Here is a 16671-nt window from a genome sequence, read left to right as displayed (position 1 = left end):
AATTTCTCCGGCGAATTTGCATCACCGTTGTGCTGCCACGCCCCTACCCCCCCCCCCCCCACCCTAAGATAGATGATGGGGTAGCCCTTCGAGCTTCCCTCTGGCCTCCCTCCGAGTACCCGGAAGACCATGATGAGGACGAGGAGGCCTACAGTTGGCGTCAATAAGCGTCCTCATCAATACAATGGCGCGGGGTCATCGAAAAAGAAAGACTAGCCTGCCTATTTGTCGGTGGTGCATTTGGTCACCCAGTTGGAATGTGTGATGGCCATGGGTCCATTGAGTACATGTAGTGAGCAGAAAGAAAAGTTATTCGTCCAATCCCATGCCTACTGCGACTGTTTTAGTTGGGACAACATCCCTTGGCTCCCGGTGAATGCCCTTGCCCGTCGAAATCGACTACCTCATCAGACAGGTTGTCGTTCTTAGCCGTTCGAGGTGGCTACTAAGCACAGTTAAGCCGTCTAAACATTTGAAAGCACGTCGGTTGTCTGGATCCCGACGCAGCAAAAGTCGGGTAGGCATGTAGGCGTGTTTGTTGGACAGTGCGACTGACAATGTGAAGGCATCCCATAAGTTGTTAATCTATACTACTATTAAACAAGCAAACATATTCATCGCTAAGTGCACCCAGTTCAGTGTACACATAACAACACAGACCAATTACAGCCTCACGATCAGGACTACTTAATTTGATTTAACCGTTAAGATTATACTAATCCTCAACCAAAACTGCGTTTCGCAATTTGATTTAACCGTTAAGATTATACTAATCCTCAACCATTTGGACGGATCTTAATTGTCCATGTTTCTTGACAAAATCTCACCTCCATAGCCAAAAGAAAATATCGTTGCAACAAGTCTTGGCAATGTATTTCCAGAATATGTTACCAAAAATACAAAATAAGTTTCGCAACAATTCAAAATAGTAATGCAGCAAATCGGTGGTTATGAAACAATTTTTCACAACATTTTTTTCATGAAGATGTTATAACCGTGCAAAATAGTTTCGTAACAATTTGTAAAAAAAAATCTCGATCTCTATGATTTTTTTTACTTAAGAAGAATGTGATGTTTCATGCTTTACTTTTCTTTCCACCAACTATTTTTTCAAACTTCCCTATATGCTAGTCAAATCATCATAATTTACTTACCTTCTGTGCCTATTTCAGTTTAATTTACTTACTAATCATGGGCAAAATTTGATGACATATATTTACACAATCACATTAATAATATGAACAGATAAATCACAATGTAACATACTAAAAAAGATTTATATCTCATGGCAACACACAGGCATTGTCCTATTTTTTGTTGGATGCATCTACACAGCGGTCGGCTGCCCCCTCGCGTTCCGGAGCAGCCGGCGAAAATAGGAAAACTTTGATCTTTTTTGGAAAGTATTTGTCTCCCCCATCTGATTAGGAAAATTTTTATTGTCTCAAATGGTTAAACAGAAACAACCCATCAATAGTGCATTAAATGATCCACATGCATGCATTCGGTTGTTGGCTTTTTCATGCATGGCGTGGGGTGGATGACTTTCTAGCATTTAATTCATGATTTATGAATTTTTGAAAATCCATAACTTTTAAACCACGAATCCGAATTAAGATCCGTTTCCACCTTTGAAATCCTTGCGACGTGCTCTTCGAAATTAGATCCCGCACGGGTATGTTTCGATAAAATATTTTTTGTGCAATTTTAGTACATGTTTTGTGCAACCATCTAGCAGTCAATGTGCAACTAACCGCAGTGGATGTGCAACTTCGCACCTACCATGTGGACGTGTAGTTTTTACTGATGGCACCTCCACCCCAAAAGTACCCACTTGGAGTGAGATGTGCAACTTCGTCTCTTGCCGAGGCCAACTGTCTAGTAGTTGACGTGCAACTTTTTTCCTATCCGTGGATGTGCTTTCACTATATACTGCATCGGCCAACTGCCTAGCAGTAGGTGTGCAACTTCATATGCTGCGATGGCCAACTATCTAACAATGATGTGCAACTTTCTCTTGTATCACTCGTGGATGTGCAACTTCGTGTGTTGCCCTGGCCAACTGCCTAGCAGACTATGTGCAACTCCGTCTGTTGCCCCCGCCAACTAAAACTCATACGTATCCACAAGTAGGGAGGGGAAGGAGTTGCACATCGATTAAATAGGCAGTTAGCATGAACAACATACTAAATTGCACATACCACTGATAGGGGAAGTGGGGAAGGGTTGCACATCGACTACTAGGTAGTTGGCCGAGGTAATAGACTAGTTGCACGTCATAAAAAGTTGATTGTCATGGTTCCTTTGTTGCAATATCATAAGAATTGGATCATGCAGCTGCAAACTTGGTTTTAAAAAAAAGTTGCACAATCCGGTACTAAAGTTGCACCATGTAGTAATAGAGTTGCACAATATAGCATCAAAGTTGGCATAAAAAAATTTCGTCAAAACATACCCATGCGGAATCTAGTTTCAAAGATCTCGTCGCGAGGATTCCAATAGTGAAAACGGATCTAAATTCCGAAGCACGGTTTAAAAGATATGACTTTTTAAAAATTGAGAACCCGAATAAATGGACATACGCATTCATGAAATAATGCGGTGTCTTGCCCATGTAACCATCCTAGTAGTACATGCCACGTCATGAATAAAGACAAAATTTAGACCGCAAAACCACATGCATGCCTGTGTAAGAGCGGCAGCTCGTTTCCTCTAATTAGTGCGTACGCACTTTTTAGAATTTAGGTTTTTTGTTTTGACGGGCAGGCATTGTCCTAGTTAACACTATATATGTGGAACGGTGGTTAAGAAAATAACCTAGAATCACAACACATCTGAACCGTCCGATCCAGATCTTGAGGCACTTATAGTACTCAACCCCTCGTATATAGGAACCCGCAAAACGAGTACCGAACCCGTCCAATTCCGTTCCCCTCTCACCCCGACCTGACCCACCCACCCCTCGCCGGCCCACCGCCACAGGTCGCCGCAATGGCGTACAACCCTTCGCGCGCGCGCCTCTCGCCGCCAGCTCCCGCGGCCCCTCGCCCCAGGAAGCGCGGACGCTCTCCCTCTGCTCCCGGCGCGGCGGTGTGGCGCGCGTCCGCATACGTCTCTCCTTTCGACCACCGCCGCCGCTGGCAGGACCCCGCAGGCGCGTCTGGCCGCGTCTGGCAGGGGTACCACGCGCCACATGCTCCGGTGCCCTCCCGGCGGTGGGTATTCGCGGACGAGGTATCGACCTCGGGCTCAGGTATTCTGTTAGCTGCATATTGCTGTCGAGGAGATTGGTTACCTTTGCTCACCACTTGTTTGTGTATAGGTCTGATAAAATTGACCCTTTGCATTAGGTATAGTATAAGGAGCTAGTTCAACCAATTAGTTAGTGGAAGTAATTTTCGAAAGGAAAAAAGGTCGGTGAAAGTCAAAAGCTTCTACCCAGCTAGTGCAATTTCCCACAAAGTCATGATCTTCGTGTGTCCTTCCGTGACAATGTTGGATCAGTTTGGCTTGTTGGCTTGGAAGTGTGTTGCTTATTACAAAGTTATATCAGATTGGGTGCAATTGTGTTGCTGAGATGTAGGCATTTGTGCACTGTTAGTTTTTTACTCATGATTTCTGTCTTTCTTTTGGTAGATGCATGCACAATCATGTCATACAACATCTTGGCGGATAACAATGCACGGAACCATCCTGACCTTTACTTGGACGTCCCTTGGGATGCTTTGAGGTGGGATTCGAGGAGAAGGCTTATTATCCATGAAATTAGGCACTGGGACTCTGACTTAGTGTGTCTTCAGGCAAGAACTCGACCTGCAAATTGGCGATGTCATCCTTCCACTGTACTCTGTAACACTTTGTGTTTGGAAAATAGGAGGTGGATAGATTCCGGGAAATCGCTGCAGAAATGAAGAACAAAGGCTATGAATGTAGCTTTAAGGTATAGCACTATGACATTTCTCTTTTGAATTTCTGCCTTTCAAATCCTAAGCTGAGTCCTGTGCCATCCCCAGGGGCGCACCGGGGATGCTAAAGATGGATGTGCTACCTTTTGGAAGTCAGAACGGTATGACTAATGCTACCCCTTCTCCGCTTGTTATCTTTATTGATTGGAATAAAGCAGCAATTTCATCCTTTTTCTTTGTTTGAACTGTAGGTTACGTCTGCTTGAGGAAGATAGTATTGACTTTAGTGAATTCAGTCTACGAAATAATGTTGCTCAAGTATTAGTTTTTGAGGTACTTGGATTTACATAAAGCACTAGTTGGTTCAGTTCATTAACTAAATTAAGGAGTAGTTTCTCATTCATCTGGTAAGAGTTAGCAGATAATCGCTTGGCTTCTTCTGCTAGTAATCCTTTCCCTATTTGATATGGGCCTGACTAGCAGGAAATAGAGGAGGGGAGACTGGATATCCTTTTTTCTGTGATAGTTCTATCTTTTCTTTGCGAGCTGAATAGCTCTATCTGGAAACATGCACCATGTATTATTATAATTTTAGCTTCCTTTACATTGTGTAAATGAACCAAATGATGTACAACAATCGTGCATTTTCTAAATAGCTTGCCTGCTACCCATCTTTTGTATATTTTTTCTTCTTATTCAGGTCTCTGCTAAGTAACCAATGTTTTAATGTTGGCAGAAAATGGTTGTATTAATTTTTTTTCTTACATGTTTCCTTTTCAGCTTAACGGAACCCAAAAATTTGTACTCGGGAATATCCATGTTTTGTTTAATCCAAAGCGTGGAGATATAAAAATGGGACAGGTATGTCAGTTCAGTTAAATCAGCATCATTTGTTTGATGCGTATCTGATATGAATGTAATGCATAGTTAGAAATGACTGTTGATCACTTCAAATTTGGCAGATATCTATTTACTCCTTCCAAATTTACCCAAATTATTGTTTACTCCTGATTCTCCTTTCCTCCAGATCCGCATGCTACTGGAGAGGGCGAATGCTCTTGCTGGAAAATGGGATGGAATTCCTATTGTGCTTGCTGGTGATTTTAACAGCACACCCGAAGTACGTTTTAGTTGCTTCCTTGCATATATGTGCCTTAAGATTCTCACATAAAGATAATTACTTGTAACAAGTGTTTGGTTTCTGGAACTGAGATGACATGTTACCGCTCATGAGTGATAGTGCTTTAGATTGTCTGCGGGTCTAGGATGGTACAATTAGAGTATTAAGTTGTAAATAGGTTTTAATTTTTTTGATTGAAATGTGGTATCTTGTGATTTAGAGTTGACATTTTTCTTTCATCTGTTCTAACTTCTCTTTTTTCTCTTCCTTGGAGCAGAGTGCCATCTACAAGTTCTTGTCAACAATGAAGGTGAAATATTGCATTAGATATTTCTTGCATATCCCGAAAGTTATAGTGAACTCTGGTTATTATAGGATTGATTGATTGACCATGCATACAATGTGCTCTTTTTTGTGTCACCAGCTGAATGTTTCTTTGCATGATAGAAGGCAGTTGTCTGGACTGGATAGCTCTGAATTTGGTTTGTATTGTAGGTCAGATTACTTTCTTGTCAGATCTTAGTTGACCTAGCACATTTATTCGTTTTAAGACTTGTATCTACCTTCCTTATAGTTTACTGAACTGCGAATGGAGTGACGAAGAAGTGAGAAATGCGACAGGGTCCTCAAATGTCATGGTCGCGAGACATCCGTTGAAGCTCTCTAGCTCTTATGCCATGTTAAAGGTAGTATTTACTTTCTCGTGGAAACTGAAGCACTCTCTTCGACTACTCAACATATAGTTGAAATGAAGTGCCGATTTATTTTAGGGGAATTCGAGCAATAGGGGTCATCATGGCGAACCTCTAGCAACGTCATATCACAAGAGGTTTCTTGGGACTGTTGATTATTTGTGGTACGCTTCTAATCATGTCTGTATCTTTTTCTACACATATACAATGTGGCTGAGCCTCTTTGTTTAAGGTATACTCCTGGGCTAGAATGCTCCAGAGTTTTGGACACACTACCTGTGGATGCTTTGAGGAGAACGAGGGGTCTTCCAACCAGGGTACTTCCTCATTTAGTACATCATAATAGTTAGACAAATCTTTATGTGAAAAAGGACTATATGGTTTAAACTTTGGTCATGTCATGTTCTAGTTTTGGTCGTAAATTTCCTGTTATACATAATGTTCATATTTAACTGCTTACAATGATGTCATGCTGAAAATTTATCAGGAGATGGGCAGTGATCATCTGCCCATTGTTGCTGAATTCATCTTCTCGGAACAGATCAGAGATGCATCCGAGCAAGAAGATGAATCCGACCAAGACGAATCTGCACGAGAAGCAAGCACATCAAAACACATATATTTCTCAGACAGTGATAGTTAGGCTGATGCAAGTTAGTTATTCAATTGGTAGGAAAGGTTTAGGATAACTGACTCGGAGGGCACAGCGCACAGCACATCAAAGTATGCGCGGCGGTGACCATACCAGTCAGGATTCAGATGCAGAAATTATCTTATCTATTGTAAGGCTCATGTCATATCCTTGCCAAACACGCTGTGAGTGAATGTGCAAGGTGTTTTGCCAGAACCTGTAGTGGATTCCAGTCCTGCTGATACGGATCAGATCAGGTGTGTGGAGATGATGTCTCCAATGCCAAGGTTATGGCCAAACGCTCGAGTGTTGTCCGCAAAGTATACAAAACAAGTAGGTCAAGGACAAGGAAAGAAAAATAATATTTGGCAGTTTAGCATTTGGTACTCAGTGTAACTATTCTCCTATTTTGCGCAGAATATTGACACGCTATCGTTATTATTTATAACGTGCAGTCTGTACATGACGACTGTAGTGTACTCGTTCTGTCTATACGCTATATACTCGCTCGTTGGCACTATTGCTTGGTGATCCTGTGTTTAGACTGCTATATAGGAGTAGGAGACTAACCAAACGTTGCATATATCCTGTAATAAATTATATTAGGAATTGTTGTCATTGATGAGGCCAGGTTGGCTTTAGTAGGGGAGCTGTGTGTCGGTGTCGGCGGCTCGTTTTGGTAGTGATAGTGGTTTTCTGATTATCTATTGATCTCTTGTAACTTTTATTACGGTTTTGCTGAGTTTTAACTATGGTCTCAGTCACTTTTCTAGCCCTCCGATTGTCATGCTAAGATTCGTGATGGCTTCTGTTGGTTATCGCGGGAGCGATTGGTGCACGGCTCATCTGTACCAGGGGCAGCCCATGTGTCTGAGTCTTACCGTCACTTTTCTACGAGCCCACAGACAAGCGACGAGTTACTTTTGCTTATTTGCACGAGTTGAGCTATGCGGGCTTTCTTCTTCTTTTCTACCCGACCAAAAAGGAAAGATGGTTGCCCAAAAAAAACGAAGGAAAGATGGGGATCGAAAGGATGCGACGCTCCTAGCTTTTTGCATGTTTTGTTATGGACTTTGCTAACTTCCGCCCAGTCGGAAGTTAAGCAACAGATCCGCACAATTCCCCCTTTTCTAATTTGCATGCATGTATTAACTTCATCTTATTTCTTTTTTCTGTGCGTGTCCACTGTCTACTAGCAGTTAATTAGCAGCTAATAATCATATACATGCAGAAAAAACAAAATTGATGATGTCATCAAAGATTCTTTCCAATGCGAAAATTCAAAATATTTTGTAGCTCAAACCGTCGCTCTGATTGAAAAACCGTTTTCACATAAAAGATTCGTCGCGAGAACATCTTCGAAACAAGATCCCATATTAATATGTTTCGACGACTTATTTTTTGGGGTAAAAAATTATCAGGCTCAGGCTAAGTAAGTTATCACGTCTCTAGTTCATAAGTTACCATCTTGTTTATATAGAAATTACCGAGGCATAAAAATGGTCAACCAACCTTCTCCCGAGGTGCAAATGAACCAGAGGAAAATAATAGGTGATGTCATCCTAGATTCCCCCTATTTCAAAATTTTAAAATATTTTGTAGCTCAAACCATCAGTCATATTAAAAATCCATTTTCACATAAAAGATGTGTTGCGACGAGACCTTCAAAACTAGATCCCATATTGATATGTTTCGACGACTATTTTTCGGACCAAAAGTTACCGGGCCGAGACTAAGTAAGTTATCACGTATGTGATAACTAAGTTACATCTTCCCGAAAAAATAAAATAAATAAACTAAGTTACATCTTGTTTATGTTGAAAATACCGAGGCATAAAAATGATCCTTCTACCTTCTCCCCATGTGTAAATGAACTAGAGGACAAAAAAGCTGATGTCATCTTAGATTTTCCTCTATTTGAAAACTTCAAAATGTTTTGTAGTTCAAACCATCAGTCTGATCAAAAACCCATTTTCACATAAAAAATCGTCCTGATGAGAGCCTCGAAAGTAGATCCCATGTTGATATGTTACAACGACTAATTTCATATCAAAAGTTACTACTAATGGGCTAAGTAATTTATCACGCATGTGCTACATATGTTGACATGTTGCTTACACGGATATTACCGGGGCATAAACCTGGTTTCTCTAACCTCCTTATTAGCTAAGGTTAAATTTACCGCGATGTTTGTGCGTGAGTTATCACGTATACAATGCCTATATTACCAAGCTATTTACACAAATGTTATTCGGGTATGTTTTCAAACAACCCCATCGCCAAAGTTATCAGGACTGAGGCACATAAGTTTATCAGGTCTGCGATGTGTAAGTTATCATGCTATTCACACAAAAGTTACCGGGGAGATATTTCATCACCCCCCTCGCCAAAGTTATCAGGACCGTGACACTTAAGTTACCAGGTCCACGATGGGTGGGTTACCATGCTATTCGCGTAAAAGTTACCAAGGGATATTTCATCAACCACCCCTCCCCCCCACTGGCGGCAAAGTTACCAGGACCGGGGTACATAAGTTATCAGGTTTGCGGTGACTGAGTTACCGTGCTATTAACATTAAAGTTGTCGTGGGTGCATTTTATCACCCCCTCGCCAAAGTTATCAGCACCGAGGCACATAGGATATCACCGAGGCACTGGTCCTCAAATGTGTGAGTTACCATGCTATTCACGCAAAAGTTACCTGAGGATATTTCATCAACCCCTCCCCCCATGCCAAAAAGTTATCAAAGACCGAGTACATAAGTTATCAGGTCTGCAATGTGTGAGTTACCATGCTATTCACATAAAAGTTATCAGGGGGATATTTCATCAACCACCCCTCCCCCCACACCCCCCATGTGCCAAAGTAATCAGGACCGGGGTACATAAGTTATCAGGTCTGTGGTGTGTAAGTACCATGCTATGCACTGGGAGTCTATTTCATTAACCCCCCTCCCCCCCGCCTCCTCCGAGGGAGCGGCCCCGCGCCTTCTTGATCGCGGCGGCGACTCCTCGACGGCGAGACGGTGGCACGTGCATGCGGCCGTACTGGCTGCGTGGCAGGAACGTCGACCCCTCCTTGACCCGGCGTCCAATCTAGACGCCGCGGTGGTGCGGGGGCGAGGCCGGTTCCTCCTTCATGTGGTGTCCAATCTAGACGCCGCGGTTGTGCCGGGGCGAGGCCGGCTCCTCCTTCATAGGACGGAGCGGGAACGTCGGCTCGTGCTTCACGCGGTGGCGCGGCGGGGACAGCGGATCCTCCTTCACGCGCGCTGGTGATGGTGGCGACAGGCCCATGTAATGGAGCGACCGCTCCATCATTATCTCGATCTCACGGATGAAATCTTCGTTCGTGAGAGCGGCCTCCTTGAGGAGTCGGGAAGGCTATTGTGGTGGCTGTTCGGCGGTGCCTGGTCCTCATCACTGGAGGAGAGGACGATCTCCTCCTTGGTGGAGGAGCTGGCCGCCGTGCACACCGACGGGCCGGGAGAGCATGGGCAAGGGCATTCAGACTATTTGACGGCCTACCTAGCCATTCGGAAGGAGATTCATGACGATCAGGGCGTTCAGACTTGTTGCAGTATTGAGGTGGTTTGAACGATAGATTTGTCGGGATATGTTTTTAACAACTTTTTTTTCTCAGGTCAAAAAAGTTATCATAGAGTTTGTGCGTAACTTATCGTGTTTGTGGTGCGTATATTACCATGATGTTCTGCATTATTTTCCTTTGGTGAAAAAAGTTGTTGACACAAGAAGTCGATGAAAAAAAATAGTGAGAATTTGCATGCGGGAGCAAAATTGATGAACATGTATATAAATGTGAGGTATAGGACTAAAGTTGCACAAAAAACAAGCCCAAAAAACTGAAAAAAGCCTGTACTAATGCAATAATCAAAGCGGGTCAAAAAGGTAACCTTCCTATGTCTAACATAAAGAATGGTGTGGTGGGATGGTTGTGGCTCTAAGATAAGACCTCATGTCTTTTTTCTCAGTTGCACTGTTTCGAGCGGAAAAAATACGTCCGTCCGATCTGAAATCGATGGCACTGGATGCGTGCGGATCTGTTGCAAACAGACAGTCGGCAAGAAAATAGCTTTCTCGTTTTGTTATTTGTTCACAATAGCTTCTAGGGGTAAGCTCTTTTTTTTTTGGCGGCTGAGGGGTAAACTCTTTATAATGACTTATTTTACCTTTTTCTCATGATTATTGATTTCTTTATTTTTCTTTCTGATTTTTTTCTTATTTCACTATATATATTAGAACATTGTTTCACAATTTTCTCTTTTCTTAAATTTAGCATATTAATTTTTTTAGCTTAATATTCATTTGTTACTGAAGCTTTCAAATTGTTTGCTTAGGTTCTAGCTTTACAAAATTTGTCTTTTGTAATTTTTTTTAATTCACCGTGTCAACACAATAATGAAGTTGAGATTAAAAAAAAGGGTCACAACTGTGGTCGAGAGGGGGAGTTGTCAGGGCCACATGCATGTCCACCACTAGACTGCACGTGTTATAACCTGATTGCAACTGCATGTTTTCAAAAGGGGCCGCAAAGTGCATGTTTTCAAGGTGGGTCATAACTGCATGTTTCTAAGGCGGAGTCGCAACTACATGTTTCAAGAGGGGCCGCAACTGCATGATTTTAAGGCGGGTCGCAACTGCATATTTTTAAGAGGGACCGCAACTGCATGTTTCCAAGGTAGGTCACAATTGCATGTTTTTAAGGCGGATCACAACTGCATGTTTTTAAGAGGGGCCGCAACTGCATGTTTTCAAGGCGGGTTGCAACTGCATGTTTTCAAGGCGGGATTGCAACTGCATGTTTTTCATGAACATTTTTCGTATTCGACGAATATTTTTCAAGTAAGCGGACATTTTAAAATTGGCAAAGCAATTTTCAAAAGGAAAAAACACATGGTTTATGTGGAAATGGAGCGACAGGAAATTGACATAACTCTATCATTATACTTGCGGCACCATTTTTGCCAATATAATAATCAACAAAATGTCATGGTTAATTAGTTTGTCGTGTTAATTGTTCCTAAAACACTTTTCCCTACAAGTTTCCACCTAGCTTCATCGTCGCTACGACTAGTAGTTCTGCTCAAGCCTCTTGCCGCACAACACCAGAAATTACTAGGCTAAGAAAAAACAAGAAAACGCATTAGGCCAGCCCAAAAAGAAAAACTAACGAAGTACAACTAGGATGACATCAGCTGAGGTGAATTAGAGCATAGTTAGAGCATCTCCAGCCGCGTCCCCAACAGACCCTCCTCAGGCGTTTTTTCACGCCGGCGCCTAAAAATCAACTTAGTCGCGCCCCCAGAAGCCCGTTTTTCGCCGGTTTGGGCCGAAACTGGCGCCGACGGACCCAGGCCGAACCCGGCGCGCTGGGGGGCGCCGGGGGGCGCCGGGGCGAGCGGTTTTGGCGCGAAAGAGCCGCGGGCCCGCCGAGTCAGCGACGCGCGCCTTGTCTTTTCCCAGAACGCCTCGGTTTCCCGCGGGGAATCAATGGCAAGGCTGCCGCCGGTCAGCCTTGCCATTGATTCCTCACGTGCGGCGCGTCACGGACGGCGCGGCGACGCCTCCTCTCCCGCCACGTGTACACACGGCGCGGGCCTATAAAAACAGCGGCTCCCCCTCGCAGCTGGCCACACCAGCCCGAGCCCAAACCAGCCGCCGAGCTCTGTCTCTCTCCCGTCCGCCGCCGAGCTCTGCCTATCTCCCCTTTCCTCCCCTTCCCTTCCCTCTCAGCGATGGCCGAACGCTTCCCCGGCGACGCGGCGGCGGCCAACGGCTTCGGCCGCCACTCGCTCCACGAGTAGGAGGCGCACCTCCTCTTCGAGGCCAACATCCCGGCGCCGCCAGACATGCGCGCCGGGCCGACGGGGTGGAGGCTCAGCAACGGGGGGCGTCCCCATCCCCCCGGTGCCCGATGTCGACGCTCGCCCCGGCATCTTCGCCGCCGAGGTCGACCGCGTGCGGGCGTCCTTGACGGAGGAGCAGCGCGCCCTCCCCAAGTACGCCGCCGACAACCACGCGTCGTGGGCGGCGTACTTCCAGCTCTCAACGACTTCTTCGCCCCTTAGTTGGGTTTTTTAAATATCTTATGGAACGTCGAACATGTCGAATATATGTCAAGTTTGTCGAACTTTAGCCGAGCGTTTTATCCAATTTGCCGAACTTTGCCGAATTCCGTTTTTCTTAAAAAGAAACCGCGTCTGGGGGCGACCCTGGGGCGAGCAGGTTGGGACCTGCTCGCCCCCACGCCGATTTTAGCGCCGGCTCGCCCCCAGGCAGCGGTTTTAAGCGCCCCCTGGGGGGCCAACGGCTGGAGATGCTCTTAAGTCTCAGCTAGACCAGTTCCAGCCAATCTGGGCAGTCTGTACTATGGGCTATATACTCGCTCGTTGGCACTATTATTTGAGGATCTTGCATTTAGACAGCTATAGAAGTAGGAGACTAACCAAACGTGCACATATCCCCTAATATATTAGGATTTGCTGCCATTGATGAGGTCAGACCGGCTTTAGTAAGGGAGCTAGGTGTCGGCGGCTCGTTCTGATGGGATAGTGGTCATTTAATGATCTATTAATCTATAGATGGAGTAATTTTTATTATGTGTGTTCTGTTTTATACTTTTGATGGACTTTCGTATGAGGCCAAGTCTTTTTCATAAAAGAAAAAAAAAACTAAAAATTGCTGCAATAGCGAAACATACAGATGCAGAAGCTGAGTGGTACTAGCAAAATGCAGATCGACCTTTGCATTGTCCCCAACCGTCAAATTCCCAGTCCCCACTCATCAGGCACCAACCAAAGGAATGCCTGGTATGGGAGGGCAGGGAGGCCATCCATGGATGTGAAGATAGGGAGGCAGCCAATCACAGCCAAGCGCGCCGCCACGTCACCGCCCCGAGGGACCAAAGACGCAGGCGAGCGCGGCCGCACAAGAGCCCCTCCTACACAACAACCGTTCCAGCTTTTGTTGTTTGGTGATACACAGAGCGAGAGGCCGAGGAAGCGATAGCTCTAGCGATAAGGCACTGACAGATCAATGGCTGCCACGGCGTACTCCGTGGCCCTCCTCGGCGGAGCGCGCCTCCCCGCCGCCACCGGCAACGCCGCCCCCCGCTCCTCCGCCTTCCTCCCGCGGCGCAACCTCCACCCGCTCCGCCTCCAAGGTGCACATGCATGTTAGTACTAGTATCTATCAGCCGAGTTTTTTCGGAGAATTCTTTTGGCTCTGACGACCTCGCCGAGCTTGCAGATGCGCCCAGGCCGTCCCTGCTCCGCGTGAAGGCCGCCTCCGACGACACGTCGGCGAGCGGCGACGAGATCATCGAGGACCTCAAGGGGAAGGTTCGTACGAGCTACCTGCCTGCGTAAACGTATGGGCATATCAGTTCCTGTACAATGTGCCTATCGTCACCAGTTTCTCTTCTCCTGTGTGTGTGGCAGTGGGAGGCGATTGAGGACAAGCCGACCTTCCTCCTCTACAGCGGCGGCGCCGTCGTCGCGCTCTGGCTCACCACCGTCGTCGTCGGCGCCATCAACTCCGTGCCGTTGGTACGTGCACGCTGACCAAATTAACTGCCTCTTCTTTTTACGCAGTTAATCCCCAAGCTCTGAACTGTGGTGGATGATGAATTTATGATGTTCTGTGGTCTGCTTTGTGCAGCTCCCCAAGCTCCTGGAGCTGGTTGGGCTCGGCTACACCGGGTGGTTCGTGTACCGCTACCTCCTCTTCAAGGTATACCAATGTTTGAATTGAATTGGCCAATTTTGCGTAAGATTATTTATTTACATGGATGCTTTGGTGTTTCTTACTTCTCACAGGAAAGCAGGAAAGAGTTGGCCACCGACATCGAAAGCTTGAAGAAGAAGATTGCCGGAACAGAATAAACTCAAGTTCTCTGGAACGTTTTCGATGGCTCTTTTGTCTGTCCATGTAATGGAAGAACACCTACTTGCTTAGAGTACCATCCACTGCATTTGTGCGTTACATACATATCTGTATGAAAAAAGAAATGCGCTTTGGTTGGTGTGCGGTGACAATAGTGAAATTGTATCAGTTTCTGGAAGTCTTCTATTGTTTTCTATATCAATGTGTTCATATGGGAAACGTGATCCGTCGAATTGACTTTATATGAATATAAAATGAAACTCGTATTGTATTGTAGAGGATAAGTGACTCAAAGCTGATGCACACCTATTTTAGTATATTTATTTGGTATTAATAAATAAATATAGAAAGGTGTAAATCATGATCTCTTAATCGACTTATGAGGTTTACATGCAAATAACATGTTTTAATTTGATATTACATGATAATGCGGGGTTGAAACTAATGAGTTATCTTAGTTTAATTTAGTAAAGCTCTACAATGATCATTATACCAAAATAAAATGTTGAAGTTACAATATGCATTTAGCAGCAACAGTTTATACCCCATAATTGCAATTGCCTGATATTTGTAGTTGCAGAGAGAATTCCTTATTTGGCCCTTTCTTAAAATTTGCTTTCCTATTTGACCCAAAATAAAAATTTCTTCCCTATTTGACACCTCAAGTAAATTTTGTTCCTTATATGACACTTCTGTCCATTTTAGACACTAACGGTGTTAAGTATGAGGTGAAAAGACCATTTTGCCCCTAGTGCATTTTGTAACTATTTTGGATGTAGTAAAAAAGTAATAAGTTCACCCATGTTTTTGGGATGTTCAATGGATGATGCATATGTATATGTATGCTTCAATATATTCTCTCACTCGTAAAAGCTGTACAAAATATCCGTATAATTTGTACAGTCCATATTTTGATTAGTGTTGATGAATTTTTTTACGAGTGAGAGAATATATTCAATATTGGACTTTATTTGTAGAGTTCATCATGTAGAATAGAGTGCTGCAAAAAGATTAAAGTTTTACACTTTGATCCAAGAGAAATAATTGCTAAAAGAGATAAATACGTGCATGCAAAACTATCCAAGTTTGTAATTGGCTTGCATGCATGCACTCATGTATACTCCGTATTTGCACCCAACGGTGACTCAACAAGCCAAGGCCCACGTTAGCTATCAGCGATCGATAAAGCCTCCCGTCCCGTGCAACCGTGAGAGAAGACACGCACGCAGACCGCCAGGCTCGGCTCGGAGGAGACGCACGCACACGCGCCGCCAGGCTCCACGCCGAGGCTCCCCTCAACCCGCACGTCACGGCGCCATGTGCGTGGACGCAAGGCCGAGACCTCCTCAGCGCCGTGGGCTAATCGGCCGGCGAGACTAACCAAAATATGGTATATGGTACTGTACTTTTCTGCGAGTGTATTTCTATGCTTTTACACGCACAGACTTACTTAATGAACAAAATATTAGAGCATACACATATATGCGCAGCATTCATTAAACATCCCTAAAATATGGGTGAACTGGTTGCTTTTTTTACTACATCGAGGATAGTTACACAATGGACTAAGGGCAAAATGGTCTTTTCACTTCACACTTAAACCATTTAGTGTCTAAAATGGACGAAAGTGTCAAATAAGGAACAAAATACTTTAGATGTCAGATAGGGAACTTTTTTTATTTTGGGCCAAATAGGGAATCAAATTTTAAGAAAGGGCCAAATAAGGAATTCTCTCTTGGAGGTAAACCCAAATCTACATTAAATATGGATATTTTCATTTGTAGTCACTTTGGATATCGATGATTGTCATCCCACTTCATCATCTTTCGGTGTTGCTTAATGTGATGAGGATGACGCTTCCTTGGTGCTAGTGTTGTTAGGTGCTATTAAGCTCACCGACTCCTCGGTGTTTTATAATGTGATGTGTGTAGTCATCCCTTTTATAGGTTTTCTATAGTTCCCATCAACACGCAAAAACTAATTAAACATAATGTTTCCCGTTCATGACAATTAGGTTTTCATCATGACGTAAGCAAACCTCTTGTTTCCGAAAAGACCAAAAGTCATATACAGCTGACCACCCCCTACAAGGCCATACTTACAAAAAATAAAAATAAAACTACACACATGTACTTAGGGAAATCGACGTTGTATTTCTCCTGCACTCACCCGCAGCGCGCCCTGAGCAAAGCTTGATGTCTCCTCCGGACCTTTGAAACATCATCGGAGCCAGGGAAACGTTGTTGAGCAGCGGGTGTGGAGTCGCCGTTGGAGCTAGAATACGCCGATGACAATGATCTAGCAAATATTTGTCATCTCGGATAGGAAGGCGACAAGCAGGCTGGAAGACCACCTGCCAAATAGATCCGGGGAGACGTAACCTTACAAACCCCCCAACTACATCGAAGTTGGCTGAATG

At 44.3% G+C, this 16671-nt stretch overlaps 2 protein-coding genes across 5 annotated transcripts; both read left to right on the top strand.

The window, feature by feature from the left end:
• The first annotated feature begins 2899 nt into the window (after positions 1-2899).
• On the top strand, positions 2900-6868 carry LOC109740869 (carbon catabolite repressor protein 4 homolog 3). 3 transcript variants are annotated; one of them, XM_020299919.4, is made up of 13 exons: positions 2900-3253; positions 3637-3800; positions 3875-3940; positions 4014-4066; positions 4157-4238; positions 4686-4766; positions 4933-5025; positions 5303-5335; positions 5450-5520; positions 5600-5711; positions 5796-5881; positions 5950-6034; positions 6205-6868. In XM_020299919.4, exons 1-13 carry the CDS (start codon positions 2992-2994, stop codon positions 6358-6360), a joined length of 1344 nt encoding a protein of 447 aa, XP_020155508.1. In that variant the 5' UTR covers positions 2900-2991; the 3' UTR covers positions 6361-6868. The 3 variants fall into 3 exon arrangements, 1 of the variants encoding a protein (XP_020155508.1); XR_012190129.1 differs by having other exon boundaries at positions 2924-3253; positions 5450-5507; XR_012190128.1 differs by having other exon boundaries at positions 2924-3253; positions 5450-5516.
• Positions 6869-13117: 6249 nt separating this feature from the next.
• LOC109740868 (protein CURVATURE THYLAKOID 1A, chloroplastic) lies at positions 13118-14528 on the top strand. Of its 2 annotated transcripts, none has more exons than XM_020299917.3 (5): positions 13118-13542; positions 13617-13708; positions 13808-13915; positions 14028-14099; positions 14186-14528. In XM_020299917.3, the coding sequence occupies exons 1-5, from the start codon at positions 13404-13406 to the stop codon at positions 14249-14251; spliced, it is 477 nt and encodes a 158-aa protein (XP_020155506.1). In that variant the 5' UTR covers positions 13118-13403; the 3' UTR covers positions 14252-14528. The 2 variants fall into 2 exon arrangements, with proteins under 2 accessions (XP_020155506.1, XP_020155507.1); XM_020299918.2 differs by having other exon boundaries at positions 13232-13530.
• Positions 14529-16671: the final 2143 nt, after the last annotated feature.

This window comes from Aegilops tauschii, chromosome 7 (assembly GCF_002575655.3).
Source record: "Aegilops tauschii subsp. strangulata cultivar AL8/78 chromosome 7, Aet v6.0, whole genome shotgun sequence".
NCBI classification, from domain to species: domain Eukaryota; kingdom Viridiplantae; phylum Streptophyta; class Magnoliopsida; order Poales; family Poaceae; genus Aegilops; species Aegilops tauschii.
The sequence above is the reverse complement of the archived record's forward strand: the minus strand, read 5'-3'. Positions and strand labels throughout refer to the sequence as shown.